This window comes from Tachypleus tridentatus, chromosome 3 (genome assembly GCF_004210375.1).
Source record: "Tachypleus tridentatus isolate NWPU-2018 chromosome 3, ASM421037v1, whole genome shotgun sequence".
NCBI lineage: Eukaryota > Metazoa > Arthropoda > Merostomata > Xiphosura > Limulidae > Tachypleus > Tachypleus tridentatus.
Genome location: NC_134827.1, coordinates 36,800,369 through 36,819,693, shown reverse-complemented (window position 1 = coordinate 36,819,693; position 19,325 = coordinate 36,800,369). Strand labels below are relative to the sequence as shown.

Genomic DNA, 19,325 nt, shown 5'->3' with positions numbered 1-19,325 from the left:
TATTATGATTAAATTTAAGTTTGTTCACTTAAATGTTTGCACTCATATAAACAATAAATTAATCAAAATTAGGCCTTATTATTATAATTGATTATTCCAACTGTCTAAGTGATCCAAGTAATGTCTTTATTTCTTGAAAACTATACAATCCACCAATGTAATTACTCATCTGATTTTTAGAATTATAATTCTTTTTACATTTTTTAGCCATCTCATGACTATACTTAATTGGTTAAATGTAATCAATTAATAACCCTAACAGTTAATTAATTAGAAACTTCCACTAATTACCCAGCTTCACACATTAATTCAATACTATTGTAGTATCCATGTCATTTAGTGAGTTGGGTGAATAAATGCCAGATGGATTTTAATTATGATAAATACAAGATACTCAATGTATATGTTGTTATAAGTGGATTTATAAGTACACTAGAGATGGAAATAACTTTAGCAGTGTCATGAAATAAATGGATCTTGGTATAACAGTTGATCAGTCTGTAAAGCCATCCAAGTAGTGTGCTGTTGTAAGTGGTAATACAAATGGGTTGTATCTACAGAAATGTTGAATACAAGTCTAAAGAGGCTATAGTTTCATTATATAGCTCACTGGTTAAGCCACATTTGGAATACTGTGTTTAGTCTTGGGGTATCGTTACTAAGGAAGGTAACTGAATTGTTGGAAAAGGTTCAGAGGAGGGCTTCCAGAATGGTGTCTGGGATAGAAGGACTGTTACAAGGAGAGGTTAAGAGTTCTGATTTTGTTTTTCTTTTGATGGGACCTAATTAAGGTCTAAGATTGTAAAGGTAATTGATAGTGTTGATGTATCATCATTTTTCACACTTAATGGTGAGAACAGTAGGACTAGGGCAACACAAGTATAAATTTTGGTAGAGTACAAGTCATTTTCAGATCAAGAGTTTCATTCTTCAAACAAGCTAGTTGACCTATGGAATGGGCCCCCTTTAGATGTTGTAGAGGAAGTAAATTTAAATAAGTTTAAGATAAAGCTTGATCAGTGTATGAATGATTGGGTGGTAGTTCCCCAATTGTTCCTACACGTTATGTTATAAGACAGCAAAGAATCACCAATACATTTTGATCTCTTTCACTTACTCTGAGTAACAATAACCTTGATTTCATCTGATGTATTTTGTCCTTTGTCATCACAGACAGTCAGTCTGAAAACATACTCTCCTGGTACAAGGTGAGACACCTGGGCAGTAGATGTATTGTCATTTTCCATAGTTGCAGGTTTTGGTCCACTTTAGTGAAATGCAATGCATTTTAAAAGTAGCTGATTAGTACACTAAACATAACGTATTATACACCACAAAATTAGAGACATTTAACATGAATGAGAATAAGAAATGTCAGACTACTGAACACAATTCTTGAGTCACTGCTTGTTTAGAAAAGCTACACAAGAGTTACCTGCACAATATTGGTCAATCTTCAACAGACAGACCAAAGAGAAAGCACCAAAACAGCTTGGCTGGAATACTTCATTCGATTTAGAAAGTGATTTAGTTCTAAATGTGTGGAATGATAGCAAAAGTCTTCAAATTTATGTATGAAGTGAACAATGAACCTTCACAATGATCATATAAACATTATGTAGTTATTGCACAAGGTCAGTCCCCATTTCAAATTTAAAAACAAAACAAAAATCAATTTTTGTTTTTATTTGGCACAACACATATTCTGATACCATCAACCATTTCAGACGTAACTAAGGTTCAAAGTACATTATCTGAAATCATTAGAATTCAAAGTTAAAACGTCAACAGTATTACATAATGACATGATGAAATTTAATACACCTGAACAACAAAACAGCACTTTGTAACACTAAAATTACTAATAACTACTTTAATAGATAATAGAATGTAAATTCAAATGCTGACAATACTGCAGCATTTCATCAACACTGTATTATCTCAGATGTATCAGGTCCTGTGTTTACGTAACTATCTGAAACTTAGTAGAACTAGAGAAAAGTGCTTATAAACAAACTTCCCAGCATTTACAACATCAAAATTTGTCCTTGTCTACATACTATACCAGTTCTTCAGCTCTTACTATAGTAAATTAGGCTACTGAAAGAATAATTTATACATAGTTAGTTACAAAATTAATAATAAGGACATTTCAGACAGGATAATAGATTTATTCAAACAATAATAAATGTATATTCAGAACAAAATCTGAAAATTTCAAGAAAGTTGGTCCCAGTAAAGATGGTTGGTCCCCTCTGTCTAGAGGGGGGCAATTTTTGCCACACAGTTGGTCCAAAGAAGATGAGAAGAAATGATACGTGTCCTGAACTCTGTCATTTGATCCCAAGTGCCAGAGACTTGAAGGGTTTGAATTGGTTTGAATTTTGCACAAGGCTACATGAGGGCTATCTGCACTAGATGTCCCTAATTTAGCATTATAAGACCAGAGGGAATGCATCTAGTCATCACCACCCACAGCCAACTCTTGGGCTACTCTTTTACCAAGGAATAGTGGGATTGACCATAACTTTATAAAGCCCCTACGGTTGAAAGGGTGAGCATGTTTGGTGCGAGCAGGATTTGAACCCACGATCCCCAGATTACGAGTCAAACGCCTTAACCCACCTGGCCATGCCGGGCCTACTTAGCATAAGGACAATAGTCATTAGTTTTAATCGAAACTTTAATTAAGCTATCAACAATAGACAAATAGTGGAATTGATCATCACATTATAAAGCCCCCACAGTTGAAAGGGTGAGCATGTTTGGTGTGAAGGGGATTTGAACCAGCGACCCTCGGATTACGAATCAAGTGCCTTATCTACCTAGCCATGCTGGACCGACCTGAAGGGACCTCTATCTCCCAAACATCATTGATTAAAATATGAATGGGTTATCTAATTTCTCTTATATATGTGAAAACAGTTTGAAATTTTTAGGAGTGTCCATAACTTTTTTTTTTCTTTTTTATTCTAGAAGTGTTTAAATATTCATAAGGAAGTGATGGGGAAAAATTCCCTAAGATAATTAAAATATTGAATAATGATAAGAAAACTAGAAACAAGAAATACTTATCACTCCCACAGTAATAAGAACAGTGCATCTTTTATAATCCTACTGCTAAAAAACAGCAACATAAACATTAATTTTAGTAGGCTCTACATGGATCCATTTCTACAGTGTATTCAATACTAAAACATAAACACGAATATTTATTTTTAAGTAAATGTTATTCACTTTCAAAATAAACACTGGAAAGGTGAAACTGAATGAGGTTTTTTGTACTATTTAATTTCATCAAAAGGTATTAAGCTTTAACTTGAATAAAAAAAACTGAATACTTAACTAACTATTACAATGATATAAAGTTACCTCATTAAATGCAAAACAACTAAAATTCATCACAGTAAACGGTAATCATAAACTAATTATTAAAGGAACCTGCTAAAATTATTATTTTTGCAATTTTGTTTTTGATGCTTTAATATATTTCTCTGTTTCTTCTCTCTTATATATTTAAAACTTAGATTTTCTAATCAAGTGCTCAAGAGTTTGAGACACTTTTCTACAACCAAGAGTCAGTCAAGCCTAATCACAGTTTGATTCTAGTTAGACATTTAGAACACTACATAGCCCTAATAATTTTAAATATGAAAGATCCAAAAAAGTCACTTTTCAAAAGGACTTGTTGCTCTATAAAATAATTATTTTTCAATATCTTGTACAGTATAAATCTATGAAACCATTTAAATTCTTCATACCCGAGATGATATTGGCTACAAAAATAAAAATATTAAAACATCTGTATTCACACAACTTTACTTCTTTTGGATTAAGTCACTCATCAATTCTGGTTTTCCGTTATTTCTCTCATAGTGTCACCAATCACTTTTCTTCATTACTGATTACTTCAATATGATAAAAAGATTGAATAATAACGTGAATGACCCACCATGGCCAGGTGGTTAAGGTGTTCGTCTCGTAATCTGAGGGTCGCAGGTCACCATGGCCAGGTGGTTAAGGTGTTCGACTCATAATCTGAGGGTCGCAGGTTCGAATCCTGCTCGCACCAAACATGCTCACCCTTTCAGCTGTAGAGGCATTAAAATGTGATGGCCAATCCCACTATTTATTGGTAAAAGAGTAGCTTATGAGTTGGTGGTGGGTGGTGATGACTAGCTGCCTTCCCTCTAGTCTTACACTACTAAATTAGGGACAGCTAGCACGGATAGCCTTCGAGTAGCTTTGCACAAAATTAAAAAACAAACAAACAAACAATAAAGTGAATAAAAAGTTATTCAAGGACCTAACAAGAGTTAAACTTGAAGATGAGGTACAAATCAAATTTAGGTAAATAAAGATAACATAAAATATATTGTTTCCATTTAATAGATTTCCATGTGATATATTCTTTCTGAAATATGGTTTAAAATAATGCAATTACTCACTCAACCTGTTTCCAGTCCCACTTCATGATTTTTATACCATCAGAGCTCTTCTGACCATCCAGAGTGACCGGCTTATCTAAAGGTAAAGACACGTTTATGTCTTCTCCTGCTACAGCCTTTGGAGGAACATTGCTTTCTGGCTTGACAAACACGTGAACCTCTGCTTCGACATCTGATCAGATGTGTCCGCCACTTTAAAATAAATTTATAGACTCCAACTTCCAGATGGGAAAGATGAAGGTATGGAGTATTTGTACCCTGTAGTTATTATAATACATTATAAATAGTTTCACTGGTGGCTACTTACAGTTATAACAACACTAGATAATGGTGTACTGATACAAAAAAAACATTCCACTAGTAATAAAGTCCTAAGATATTGTTCTACTAGTTAAACAATCTAAAATAATACTGTTGTTACTACTTAAGTGATTTTATTTATATATATGAAAGATGCAGACAAATCCTAACGAATGTCATGAATGACATATAAAAGATACAAGTGTTACATAAAGACAAAAAACTATAGGTGTTTCTCACAGGAAATGGAACAGTAGCACCTAAAATAGCACAGCAACTTGAGTACCATGGACATAGATTAAATGTTAATAAGTATAGACATTCCATGGTGACAGTAATAAAATATAACCTGTTACCAGTGTATTCATGTAACATATAGCTTGTTACCAGTGTATTCATGTAACATATAGCCTGTTACAAATGTATTCATGTGACACATAGCTTGTTACCAGTGTATTTATGTAACATATAGCTTGTTACCAGTGTATTCATGTAACATATAGCCTGTTACAAATGTATTCATGTAACACATAGCTTGTTACCAGTGTATTCATGTAACATATAGCTTGTTACCAGTGTATTCATGTAACACATAGATTAATTCACATAAACTATAACCCAATCCTGATGTATTCATGTAACACATAGCTTGTTACTGATTAATTCACATATCTTACAACACACTACTCATGTATTCATGTAACACATAGCTTGTTACTGATGTAGTCGTGTACAATACATATAGCGTATTATTAGTGTATTTGTTTAAAATACAAGCAGTTACTGGTGTAGTGATGCACAATACACATACTATAGTATTAATGTATTAATGTGAAATACAACCCTTTCAGCCATACCTGGCTGAGAACACAGAAGTTACAATGATGTAATGCACATGCACAAATTTTACTGTATTCAAAAATAGAAAAGTGACCTGTCTTGGCTGTGTTTTAGTGTGTAAAATAACAGTTACATTTCAGTTATATTATATATGTACATAAATTATCACTATTTAGAAACACATTTCTAAGCTTATGGAACAGTACATACAGTAGTAAAGCAAAGAAATATCTCCTCTCGTTTTGAACTTAATACTTGGTTGTTATTTGCCAAAGCTGTTAAGCCTTAACCTGTTGACTGCCAAGTATTTCAGCCGCTACAATACAACTCTAATGCTTCTTCATTTTGTAACTTTTTTCGTGACTCCATTTTGGATTGAAAGTGATGCAATTTGTAAGTAGGTCAAATGCATGCATGGTGCTGACATCTAGCATTGTAGTTAGGTATTATCGAGAACGAATTAACTCGTACGTGACACTGTGTTACCGATCAGCTTGAACGAGTTATCTCGTCTACGGCACTGAACAGGTTAAAAAAGTTTGCACATGGAGGATACGAAATAATTTTTTAGGTATTACATGTGCATTTGAATAACCAACAAATCATAAGTTACTACACTGATACTGTAGAATTCCACTATGATTTAGTAACTAAGCTGAAGACTCTACTTACCAGCACAGAGGTTTGTCTCAAAAGGAATCTGGCTGCAATTTTATTCAATAAAAGGTGAGAAGACCACTTGGAGGACATTCTACACTTTCAATTGCATATTCACATGTCATATATAGAAGTGTTTATAAAAGAATGTTTCCAAAAACATAGGGTCAGTGTGTTTGATTCAATACATAAGTAATATCTCAGCAAATCGAAAAGATAGGAGGTTCTTATTTTAAATTCTACCTTTTCAATGTTGAGTTCCTAATTTGTAAACAACTAAAGACTTCATATTTTGATTTCACAAGTACCTTACCTGAACTACATCCAACAAACCATGCGATACACAAAAATCAATGTTCAGGTGTGTTTTTAATATTTACTTTTAAATTAAGTAATTCAATAGTGTATAACATGAAAACTTATATTAGAATCTAAAGTTTAAAAAGAACAAAAACAGAATAGCAATACAATAACACAAAAATTTATAATATAATCTAAAGTTTGAAAAGAACATAAAAACATAGAATAGCAGCACAATAAAATTTTGAATGCAAGTGAAGAAATGCAATGGGATGCCCTTTGACCTATTAACATACACGAGTTCATCTACGCGTGCACATTAAGTATTTACACTATAATTTCTGATGCATGTTTATCTTCACAAAATTTGGTAGACTTTTTACGTGAAGATTATAAATTTTGTACACAAAAAAATCAGGCTTTTTAATGAAATATTTTTACTATAGATTTGTTTGTGAAAACAGTTTTCCATTACTAGTCTGAGTGCAAAGTGATTTCGTGTTATGATTAAAAAAACCTTTTTTCCCCAAAATTCTCAAATATTATTTTTGTAATCTTTAAAACCTAAATACATTTCAAATGTTTGTTTTCACTAAAACTTTATATTTTGTTATTTTCTATTCTCTGACTATGTGGGGTTTGTCACTTGACCAACCTCACAATCATCATAAAATATTATACAATATAAATTATGCTTTTCGTGTTAGAATGATAACATATTATAACATGAAAATACAAATGTTTAGTTTGAGCAGCTTAAGTCTCCTAATGCTATATATTTACATGTATATTTATTTTTTATTATATTAACCTACCTGTCATGTATAGATAACATTACATAACTCACATTGACTTGGTGCATGTGCACTTGTTACATATTCAGTTATATACAACTTTAGTCTTCCCTGAGTTGTCTGTGTTTTAGTGGACCAGTATTTTGTAATATAGTCACATTTAAATTATTATACATTATATACACTTGTATAGATTATTGCTATTTAGAAATAAATTATTAAACTTGATTTTTTTTTTAAATATAGAACAATACATCAAGAAGTGAAGCAAACAATTATCTTTTCTCACTCTGACCTTTGTACTCAGTTGTTACTGGAGATGAGTTGCTAAGCCTTTTAAAATTTCACATGTGGATGATGTCAAACACATTTTTTGGGGATTTATATATGTACAGTTGAATGACCAAACAATCATAAATAACTACACTGATACCATATAATTCCACTATAATTTATTAAGCATAGCAACTAATATATTTTGATTTAAAAGATAAAAAAGAATCTTTGAGTACACTAAAGACACAACCTACCTCCTTGGAAACTTGGATCAAAAGAACATGGTAGCCTTTTCAAAGATTACAGTGGTGGAGAAAACCACTTTGGGGACATTCAAAACTGTTGATTGGTTATTCACATTACGTACTATAGTAATATATAGGTTATTCACTATAGTAAGAGTACATAATGGACCATTTCATAAAATGGAGAGAATTGAACTGGACCACCATCTTTAAATACATAACCCATATTTCAGCAAAATAAAAAGATACGAGGTTCTTATTTTATATTCTAGCTTGTCAGTATTAGTAATACGAGTTCCTAATTTGTACGAAACTATAGGCTTGGTATTTTGACTTCACAAACATCTAATATTAAACAGTGCTACATTCAACATACCATGTGACTCACTAAACTGTATATGTAGATGTGTTCTTTGAATACTTACTTTTAAATTAAGAAATCAACTTGTATATAATATTAAAGCTTGAATTATAAGCTACAGTTTGATTCCAAACTTACTGACATAAAGTCATAATAGTAGTTCAAGAAAATTTTGAATGCATGTCAACAAATGTGATGACATGACCTTTGAACCTTGACCTGCTGCGAAAGGGTTTGTCAGTGTACCTTGGTTAAAGTTGTTTGTTTAGCTGTGTATCATGTTCTGTTTACTATGATTCCATATCTGCAGAATAGCCTACCTTAGATATCTAGTTATCTGTTTTAATACTTCATCACTACATTTAATTTATTCACAATGGTTCTGACCTCCATGTCCACAGATTTATCTGTCTCGGGACTTTTCACCCACTGATAACTTTTAATGCCTTTATCGTCACTGCTGAGATTTCCATTCAGGGTTAAATCATCTTGAGGAAGATATATGACAGCATCAGATCCAGCATTGGCAGTAGGAGGATAGTCCTTTTCTACAAAACACAAGCAAAAGAAAAGATTTAGGATAACTTTCTACATTTTAACACATTTTTTTGTCTTAACCTTTTATTTCCAGTTGTTGACGTTAGACTATATTTAACACGTTGGATCCCACACAACCTGCCAGTGGGTCATTGTAGTTTTCCAGTAAGTACCACATGACCCACGGTCAAGTAGTGCTCTATTTTCTTTTTATAGAGCCACATATTGACAGCGACACAGCAGCTACATATACACTCTTCCTAAAAAAAGATAATTGTAAAATGACTAGTGAGACCTTGGAAAGTATCTGCAAAATAGGCTTGGGAGCCAACGTGTTAAATGAGCTCCAGTTATCCAATGTGTAATAACCCTTTTCTATTTTTACCTCACCTTTCAAAACTGTCACGTTGGCAAAGGTGTAATTCAAAATTCCATCTGAATCTTTCACTGTAAGCCTGTGTAAGATAAAAACAAAGTTTTTAAATCACTAGATTTTACAAAGTCTATAAAATGATAAAAGAAGATGTAATGCCCTAGAGTAGTGTACAATAAAATCAGCTTGCTCAAAACTTACCACCCTAACATAAGTTACCATCAAAGTTAACCTTTATGAAAATAACCGACCACAATACTATTTCTACACATTTGTACCTGTCACTTAGGTGTATTATATAAACCTTAAAGCATTTAATAATTTATTTAAAATGAAGAGAAGATAGAAATAAAAGGAACTTACTGGCTAACACATTATTGTAATAATAAGTAATATCCATCTAATTATGTTGTATCATGTTTTCTTTACAGTTATTTCACAACACAACTACAAGATGGTAAATGCAACAGTGATTTTTATCAGTACTGTGTAAGGAAGTTCTCAGTGGGGGAAGGAAATAGTTGCGAGTTTTCACCACACAATGGCACTGATGGAGCGTGTTCATGATCAGAGAAGAATGACAGGGTGAAATGTGGGGCTCTGGGGGCGAGTATGTGTCTAGCAAAGACAATGAATGTCACATCTAGCATTCCTACATGGTATCCAAGACAACTTGTTCATCTATACACCATCAAAATGAAAATGAGAGACATTATCCTGTAACTAGAACGGACTTAATATTTCTGACTAAATACTTGTCACTTTGATATTTTGGCTTCTGTTAAGAAAGGAAACTGTGTAGGTAAAATAGAAGTACATCATGCTTTAATTTCTTGACATGTGACTAGCAATGTGACCTCATTTTACTTGATTTTGATAAAACAAAGTTTTAGTAAAGTTTGTATATCTTCACAAAATTTGGCACACTTTCAATAAACATTAAAATCTTTACGTACAAAAAATCATATTTTAATCAAGTATTTCTTTATAAACTAAAACAAAAAATTTTGAGAATATATCTAGTCTGTTTTTTTTTACTAGCCCAGGTGCAATTTAATTTCCACATTCAGATTAAAAACTTTTCTTCATCTCAGAAATCTTAAATTTCATATGCTTAACCTCTAATACCTCTTAAATTCATTCAAATGTTTGTTTTCAATAAAACTTATATTTTGTGTTATTTTTCCTACCCTAACTCTACACGAGGTGGGTCAATTTGACCAACCTAATAATTACCAAAAAAAAAATCAAAATCCTTTTATACTTTCTAGAATGACTTCAAGTCATAACATGAAACTACATTCATTTAGTCTAAGTAGTTTTAAACTTGTATGTTATTGGTATTATTAAATTACAAGTTATTCTAAGAATCATTCATATCTCACGACAGCAAAACCTATCGTTAAAAATGCTTACAATATTACATATTTGAATTACTTCAATATCCGATTGAAATTTCTATTATGACCTCTAGCACAAATTAAAACTATGTATTTTATGGCTTTTGGCATAAATTACCAATTTATATTACCATCTACTACCATTTATACAATCTATTGCCACCATATACTACTATGTATTACCATCTAATACTACGTATTACCACCGACTACTATGTATTATCACCTACTACTCTACCTCTGTACCAGTTTTCTCTTTCTATGGTTTATAAAAGATTCTTACTTGAACCTGTAAAACCCAGGGATTAGATTCTTTAACTGAACTGTACTGCTGTTGTTTAGCTGAATCTTGCAGCCAATAGGAAGACTGATTACTTCCCAATGGTATTCAACAATTTTGTCATCATCAGTGCTGTCTGTAAGAATAAAAGGATTTCATCTTATGTGATAACAAAGGAACGTTGAGCGAGATCTGTGGTCAGTCATTATAGCATCTTACTCTCATTGAAGAACTAAAACCAAAATACTTCAGCTATACATAGTTTTATTACAAACTGTCATCAGAAGAAGTGGGGTGCAGCTAGTAGACATCAAATGTTTGGGTTAATCTTTGTTACTTAAAGGATATACGTACATTTCCCATTTGAGAAACACATTCCAATAAAAAGATCACTAGATAAAAAAATTAAACATAAAAATATATGCTAGTTTTTACATGTATAATATTCCATAAAAAACACCTGTTTTTAAGTGTTAACCTCAACAAACACTTGTTTTATGATAAAACAAACCCTGAATAATGAAATGTTCTCTAGACTTGCACTAAACACACACACATACAAACATATGTAACACACACATTTTGTCCACACTGGTTGAATGGAATATCTCCATCGAGACACAAAAACTCAACAGTGCAAGAAAATGCGTAATTTTTTCGAAGTCCAAACACTTATACATACTTAGTGTTACATTCATGACGGAGCAAGAAGCTTTACTTCGCTTCCTCTGTTCCTATTGGTTCAACAGTTGAAAAGGCTGTATCAAATACATTTACAAACAACATTTTACTTTCCATATAATAATCTCACAAAATAGCACTTTTTATACACATTAGAAGCCATAATTAATGATAAATTATCTCTATTAACACCCATGTTATCAGTCAGATGCCAACCTCTAGCAATGAGAATCTCAAATGAACTAGAAACACTTCCACTACAATGTAAAAACTCACAGGATCCATCCAATACGGTATCTTTATTTGGAAGTTTCACAGTGACGTTAGAAGGCTGGATGATAGCTACAGGAGGCTTATTGGTCCGTTTAGCTATTTAACAGAACAAAAGTGTACGGTTAATTGAAAGCTATTATGATACTTTACATTTAATTTATCCATTATCATATGTGAATGTCACACAGTATATATCAGTAGATTAGGTTCAAATTTCTGTCCTTATTATCTAAATGTCTACATAACTTTGGCAACACAAGAAACATGAAAAGACAATGAGCACCACACTTACGTGGTAAGACAGTAACGTTGACTGTGTCTTTTCCTGAAGATCCATTCCCAGTAACGCTAATTTCAAACATGTAAACACCAGACCGAAGCTAAATCAGAGACGACATAAAAAGTTTGAACATATCTTTATACATATCATTTGATATTAACTTTGTTGAAAACTAGATTAATCCTAAACTGTTGAAAACTAACTTAAAACTTTCACTAGAATTACAAAAGGTAATTGAACTGACAAAGAACATCAGCTGTAACTAACAATTAACAAAGTTATCTTTTTCAACATCTTGGTGGCTAATCAAATCTATATAACATTACTTTTGACAGTTTAAGGGTCGGGCTGGATTGACCCTGGCTAATAAAATCCATATAACTTTCTTTTGACAGTTGAAGGGTCGGGCTGATTTGACCCTGACTAATCAAATTATATAACTTTCTTTTGACAGTTGAAGGGTCAGGCTGGTTTGACCCTGACTAATCAATTCTATATAATTTACTTTTGACAGTTTAAGGGTCAGGTTGATTTGACTTTGGCTAATCAAATCCACATAACTTACTTTTGACAGTTTAAGGGTCAGGCTTGTTTGACCCTGGCTAATCAAATCCACATAACTTACTTTTGACAGTTTAAGGGTCAGGCTTGTATGACCCTGGCTAATCAAATCCACATAACTTACTTTTGACAGTTTAAGGGTCAGGCTTGTTTAACCATGGCTAATCAAATCTATACAACTTTCTTTTAACAGTTTAAGGGTTAGGCTGGTTTGACCCTGACTAATCAATTCTATATAATTTACTTTTGACAGTTTAAGGGTCAGGCTTGTTTGACCCTGGCTAATCAAATCTATCCAACTTACTTTTGACAGTTTAAGGGTCGGACTGGTTTGACCCTGCATGATACCAGCTTCTTCATCTCCTCCTGGTTGGGATAAGAGTGTCCAAAGATAGGAATATTTCTCCCCTGTATTTAACATACCAACCAGTAGGTTATACTTTAATACAAAGGTACAATAATCAAGAGCATTTTACTATAATACAGGAAGCTGATAAAATAGAGGTTCTCAAAAACATACACTGCAGACTTTCTGTAAAAAGGAAATATTTTTATTTTGACTTTGGTTTTACAGGAATGTTTACCATTACTTACAAGTACAGTCACTAGTAATTTGTTGTTAAGAATAGTAAAAAATGGTACCTTAGTCTGTGTACAATATTCTTCAACACAATACAAAAATGTTTGTACAAGTTACGAGTAAAACTGAAAAAGTACTGAAGCTTACTTCACATGACACACAACATTAATTGTATCTGACTAAGAAATGCAAAACCTGTGTTTTCCTGAGGCAAAGCATATGCTGACAACGTAACTTCATTGTCAGGTAGTTGAATTACTTTGTTACCACCAGCAGACACCACCAGATGGCGCTCTAAAGGGGTAGACGTTGAGCTAGACTTCTTATCACCTGTTGCTTTATTTTCAGATTCAGGGCTTGGGGTTGCAGTAGGCTGAGAATAATTTGAGAAAACAATAACAAATTATGAAAGTTTTTAATTTAATCATTTCCTCTTTAGTATTTTTATATAACAAACCTACTAATATAACATTTGATTAAAAATAACACACCCACAAACAGTGAAGGGTCTAATGAGATTTCACAGGCAGAGAATTTGTATATGGCATCACTATTTATTTCACTATTTCTTGAAATGTTTACTATCGTACACTTTTAATTAAATGTCGAAAAGATAGTTAAATAAGTAACAATTCAACAGTTATATTAATAATTAAAAATCAAACCATGAGATGCTAATGGAGAAATTTGTTGTATGCCTGTGTTTAAATCCTAACCTCTCATTCACTTGGATTTGACAAAAGAGATGTGATTACCTTTATACTTGTGGAATTGGTAGGTAGCAGAGAGGGTGTAGCTGTTACATTACTTCCATTTTTTGTTGTTAAAAGCTGACACTCCCCCGTGAGCTCAGACCTTGTGTACCCATCACTGCATTCACAGAAGCCTTGTCGAGCTCTGTTGTTATGTACGACACAGTGCTCGTTGATAGCACAGTTTTCGCCTATGCCATATATACATGTTTTTATCAGTGTTGGTTTCACAGAGCTTTTGCTGCTTGCTGTTTCAGCCACTAGAGGTGTTTCATAATGGTCACTCTCATTTTTCCCAGTCTCAAGCAGTCTTTTATCATCTAATTGGGACATCAGTTCCTTAGGCTGTAACTCTGAAGATCTATTTGCAGTGAAATAATAAGAATGTATTTAAGGTGTATCTTACTTAATTGTAAACAAGGAATGGGAGTAGCCAACTGTCGCTAACCAATTAGAATGGGAGTGGCCAACTGTCGCTAACCAATTAGAATGGGAGTGGCCAACTGTCGCTAACCAATTAGAATGGGAGTGGCCAACTGTCGCTAACCAATCAGAATGGGAGCGGCCAACTGTCGCTAACCAATCAGAATGGGAGTGGCCAACTGTCGCTAACCAATCAGAATGGGAGTGGCCAACTGTCGCTAACCAATCAGAATGGGAGTGGCCAACTGTCGCTAACCAATTAGAACACCAAAGATTCAGGAGAAGGGTAAGTGAACCAAGACCATATATCAACGGGAAGTTAAACGTAATTTCTAAGAATCAAAGCTAAACAGAAAAGAATGTTAAACATTAATATTAAAGCTATAAAATAATAAACTGTCTCAACGTCCCATTTTGACATGACTTGCGTGGTAACTAAATTCTCGCACATTTTTCATGTAACAACAAAACGTACATACATTTTAGGTTTTACTGAGAATCGTTTTAGGTCCTGAATGAGACGTGGGGCTCTAATTTCAACCCTAAAATGTTGGATATTATCTACTATTAGGAAGTAAAACATACACTGATTTTCAACCCTCAGGTGTCCAAGGTTATTTCCCATTCAGAAAAACATATTACATAAATTTGTGCATTACAACATAATTCAAGACATGCGAGTTTAAGCAAAAACAAATTTGTTTTCAGAATTTCCAGTTTACTTTGTAGAGACTTAAGACATCTTAGCAATGAATTAAGATTATTTTATCTCTTCACATAATAATATAAACTTTCTTTTTATTTCAGCCAATGTTTTATCATTGACACTTCATTAGGGCTAGCAGAACTGCAAGACCACAAAAAATACTGTTTACACAACTGCATACCGAATTATAAATAAAAAACACTTGACATAAAGAAAATATTTGTTTTCATAAGCAGCAAAACATAGTTTCAATGTTTTTGAATGAAAAGAACGTAACTTAACAAAACTAACAATAAAAATACATTTGCAGATTCTCATTATAAGTAAGAAGTACAAAAACCATTACTAACTATAAGCTCTTTAGAATCCATGAATTACACAGTGTATTCGTTATAAAAACAGATAACACACCTTCATCAAAAGAATGTCACTCTTGTATCATGACAATTTCACAGTAAAAACATATCCGTCTTTGAAACAATTACCTTGTTTCTCAAGTACAAAATATATAGAAATATATTTGTTTATTCTATTTATTCAAACAAACAAGTTAACAAATTCATTTATGACAATTTCTGGCAGTATGTTTAACATGTTAATATATTATTTTTTGTTTCTTTCTCATTCAAACAACTTTTTAGTTATTTGTTGTTACAACCTTTATCTGGCTTATCTAATATAAGCCTCATCTCCATTATGTAAGACCTAACTCCATTTCAGCCCCATTATGTTACATGTGCCCCAACAAAAATCCTGTTAAGTTACACATACAATTTGAGAGAAATTGCTAACACATTCCAAACATCACACACAAAAACACGAGGTAGTGTATCACACACACAAAAACACATGAAGTAGTGTATCACACACACAAAAACACATGAAGTAGTGTATCACACACACAAAAACACATGAAGTAGTGTATCACACACACAAAAACACATGAGGTAGTGTATCACACACACAAAAACACATGAGGTAGTGTATCACACACAAAAACACATGAGGTAGTGTATCACACACAAAAACACATGAAGTGGTGTATCACACACAAAAACACGAGGTAGTGTATCACACACAAAAACACATGAAGTAGTGTATCACACACAAAAACACATGAAGTAGTGTATCACACACAAAAACACATGAAAAAGTGTGTCACACACAGAAAAAACACGATGAAGTAGTAAGGTCACACAATAAAAACATTACGAAGTAGTGTATCACACACAAAAAACATGAAGAAAAAGTGTGTCACACACAGAAAACACATGATGAAGTAGTGTGTCACAAATAAAAAACACATGAAGTAGTGTATCACACAATAAAAACACATGAAGTAGTGTATCACCACACCAAAAACACATGAAGTAGTGTATCACACACAAAACACATGAAGTAGGTGTATCACACACAAAAACACATGAAGTAGTGTATCACACACAATAAAAAAACATGAAGTAGTGTATCACACACAAAAAAACATTACGAAGTAGTGTATCACATCACACAAAACACATGAAGTAGTTATCACACAAAAAAACACCTAAGTAGTGTATCACACACACAAAAACACATGAAGTGAAAAGTGTATCACACACAAAAAACACATGAAGCAGTGTATCACACACAAAAACACATGAAGTAGCATGTGATCACACACAAAATCACGAGGTAGAGGGTGATGACACACAAAAAACACATGAAGTAGTGTATGACAATAAAAAACATTACATGAAGTAGTGTATGACAACAATAAAAACATTATGAAGTGAGTGTATGACACACAAAAACACATGAAGTGGTATGACACACAAAAAACACATGAAGTGGTGTATGACACACAAAAAACACGTGAAGTGGTGTATGACACACAAAACACATGTAGTGTATCAGTATCACACAAAAAACACACGAAGTAGTGTATCACACACAAAAACACATGAAGTAGTGTATCACACACAAAAACACATGAAGTAGTGTATCACACACAAAAACACATGAAGTAGTGTATCACACACAAAAACACATGAAGTAGTGTATGACACACACAAAAACACATGAAGTAGTGTATGACACACACAAAAACACATGAAGTAGTGTATGACACACACAAAAACACATGAAGTAGTGTATGACACACACAAAACACATGAAGTAGTGTATGACACAATACAAAAAAACACATGAAGTAGTGTATGACACACAAAAAACATTGATGAAGTAAAGTGTATGACACTACAAAAAACACGAGGTAGTGTATCACACAAAAAACACTGAGGTAGTGTATCACACCACCAAAAAAAATTACGAGGTAGTGTATCACACACAAAAAAACATTACGAAGTAGTGTATCACCACACAAAAACACATGAAGCAGTGTATCACACACAAAAACACGAGGTAGTGTATCACACAAAAACACATGAGGTAGTGTATCACACACAAAAACACATCAAGTAGTGTGTCACACAGAAAAACACATGAAGTAGTGTGTCACACAGAAAAACACATGAAGTAGTGTATCACACACAAAAACACATGAAGTAGTGTATCACACACAAAAAAACACATGAAGTAGTGTATCAGACACAAAAACACATGAAGTAGTGTATCACACACAAAAAAACACAGTGAAGTAGTGTATCACACGCTATCAAAAACACGAGGTAGTGTATCACACAAAAAACACATGAAGTAGTGTATCACACAAAAAACACATGAAGTAGTGTGTATCACACAAAAAAACACATGAAGAAGTAGTGTATCACACACAAAAAAAACATTACGAAGTAGTGTATCACATCACAAAAAACACACGAAGTAGTGTATCACACACACAAAAAAAACATTACGAAGTAGTGTATCACACTAACAAAAAACATTACGAAGTAGTGTATGACACACAAAAAAACATATGAAGTAGTGTATCACACACAAAAACATTATGAAGTGGTGTATGACACACAAAAACACATGAAGTGGTGTATGACACACAAAAAACACCGAGGTAGTGGTGTATCACACAAAAAACATTATGAAGTAGTGTATCACACACACAAAAAAAACACATGAAGTAGTGTATCACACACAAAAACACACATGAACTAGTGTATCACACACAATAAAAAACACATGAAGTAGTGCATCACACACAAAAAACACATGAAGCAGTGTATCACAATACAAAAACACGAGGTAGTGTATCACACACAAAAAACACATGAAGTAGCGTATCACACACAAAATCACGAGGTAGTGTATCACACACAAAAACACGAGGTAGTGTATCACACACAAAAACACGAGGTAGTGTATCACACACAAAAACACATGAAGTAGTGTATCACACACAAAAACACATGAAGTAGCGTATCACACACAAAATCACGAGGTAGTGTATCACACACAAAAACACATGAAGTAGTGTATCACACACAAAAACACGAGGTAGTGTATCACACACAAAAACACGAGGTAGTGTATCACACACAAAAACACATGAAGTAGTGTATGACACACAAAAACACATGAAGTAGTGTATGACACACAAAAACACATGAAGTAGTGTATGACACACAAAAAACACATGAAGTAGTAGTGTATCACACACAAAAACACGAGGTAGTGTATCACAATAATAAAAACACGAAAGTAGTATCACACACACAAAAACACGAGGTAGTGTATCACACACACAAAAACACATGAAGTAGTGTATCACACACATAAAAACACATGAAGTAGTGTATCACACACAAAAACACATGAAGCAGTGTATCACACACAAAAACACGAGGTAGTGTATCACACAAAAACACATGAGGTAGTGTATCACACACAAAAACACATGAAGTAGTGTGTCACACAGAAAAACACATGAAGTAGTGTGTCACACAGAAAAACACATGAAGTAGTGTATCACACACAAAAACACATGAAGTAGTGTATCACACACAAAAACACATGAAGTAGTGTATCACACACAAAAACACATGAAGTAGTGTATCACACACAAAAACACATGAAGTAGTGTATCACACAATAATAAAAAAACACATGAAGTAGTGTATCACACACACAAAAAACACATGAAGTAGTGTATCAATACAATAAAAAAACACATGAAGTAGTGTATCATCAATAATAAAAACACACTGAAGTAGTGTGTATCACACACACAAAAAACACATGAAGTAGTGTGTCATCACATCAATAAAAAAAAACACATGAAGTAGTGTGATGACACACAAAAAAC

At 33.1% G+C, this 19,325-nt stretch overlaps 1 protein-coding gene across 1 annotated transcript in view; it reads right to left on the bottom strand.

Annotated features, from left to right (window-relative positions):
- Positions 1–19,325, bottom strand: part of LOC143246701 (dyslexia-associated protein KIAA0319-like protein) — an 86,579-nt gene that overhangs the window by 37,063 nt on the left and 30,191 nt on the right. Inside the window, 12 exon segments of the mRNA XM_076493789.1 lie at positions 1,118–1,266; positions 4,449–4,614; positions 4,617–4,646; positions 4,649–4,706; positions 8,609–8,769; positions 9,149–9,213; positions 10,815–10,947; positions 11,769–11,861; positions 12,058–12,145; positions 12,911–13,014; positions 13,382–13,559; positions 13,942–14,299. Of these exon segments, the coding sequence (XP_076349904.1) occupies positions 1,118–1,266; positions 4,449–4,614; positions 4,617–4,646; positions 4,649–4,706; positions 8,609–8,769; positions 9,149–9,213; positions 10,815–10,947; positions 11,769–11,861; positions 12,058–12,145; positions 12,911–13,014; positions 13,382–13,559; positions 13,942–14,299 (1,583 nt within the window).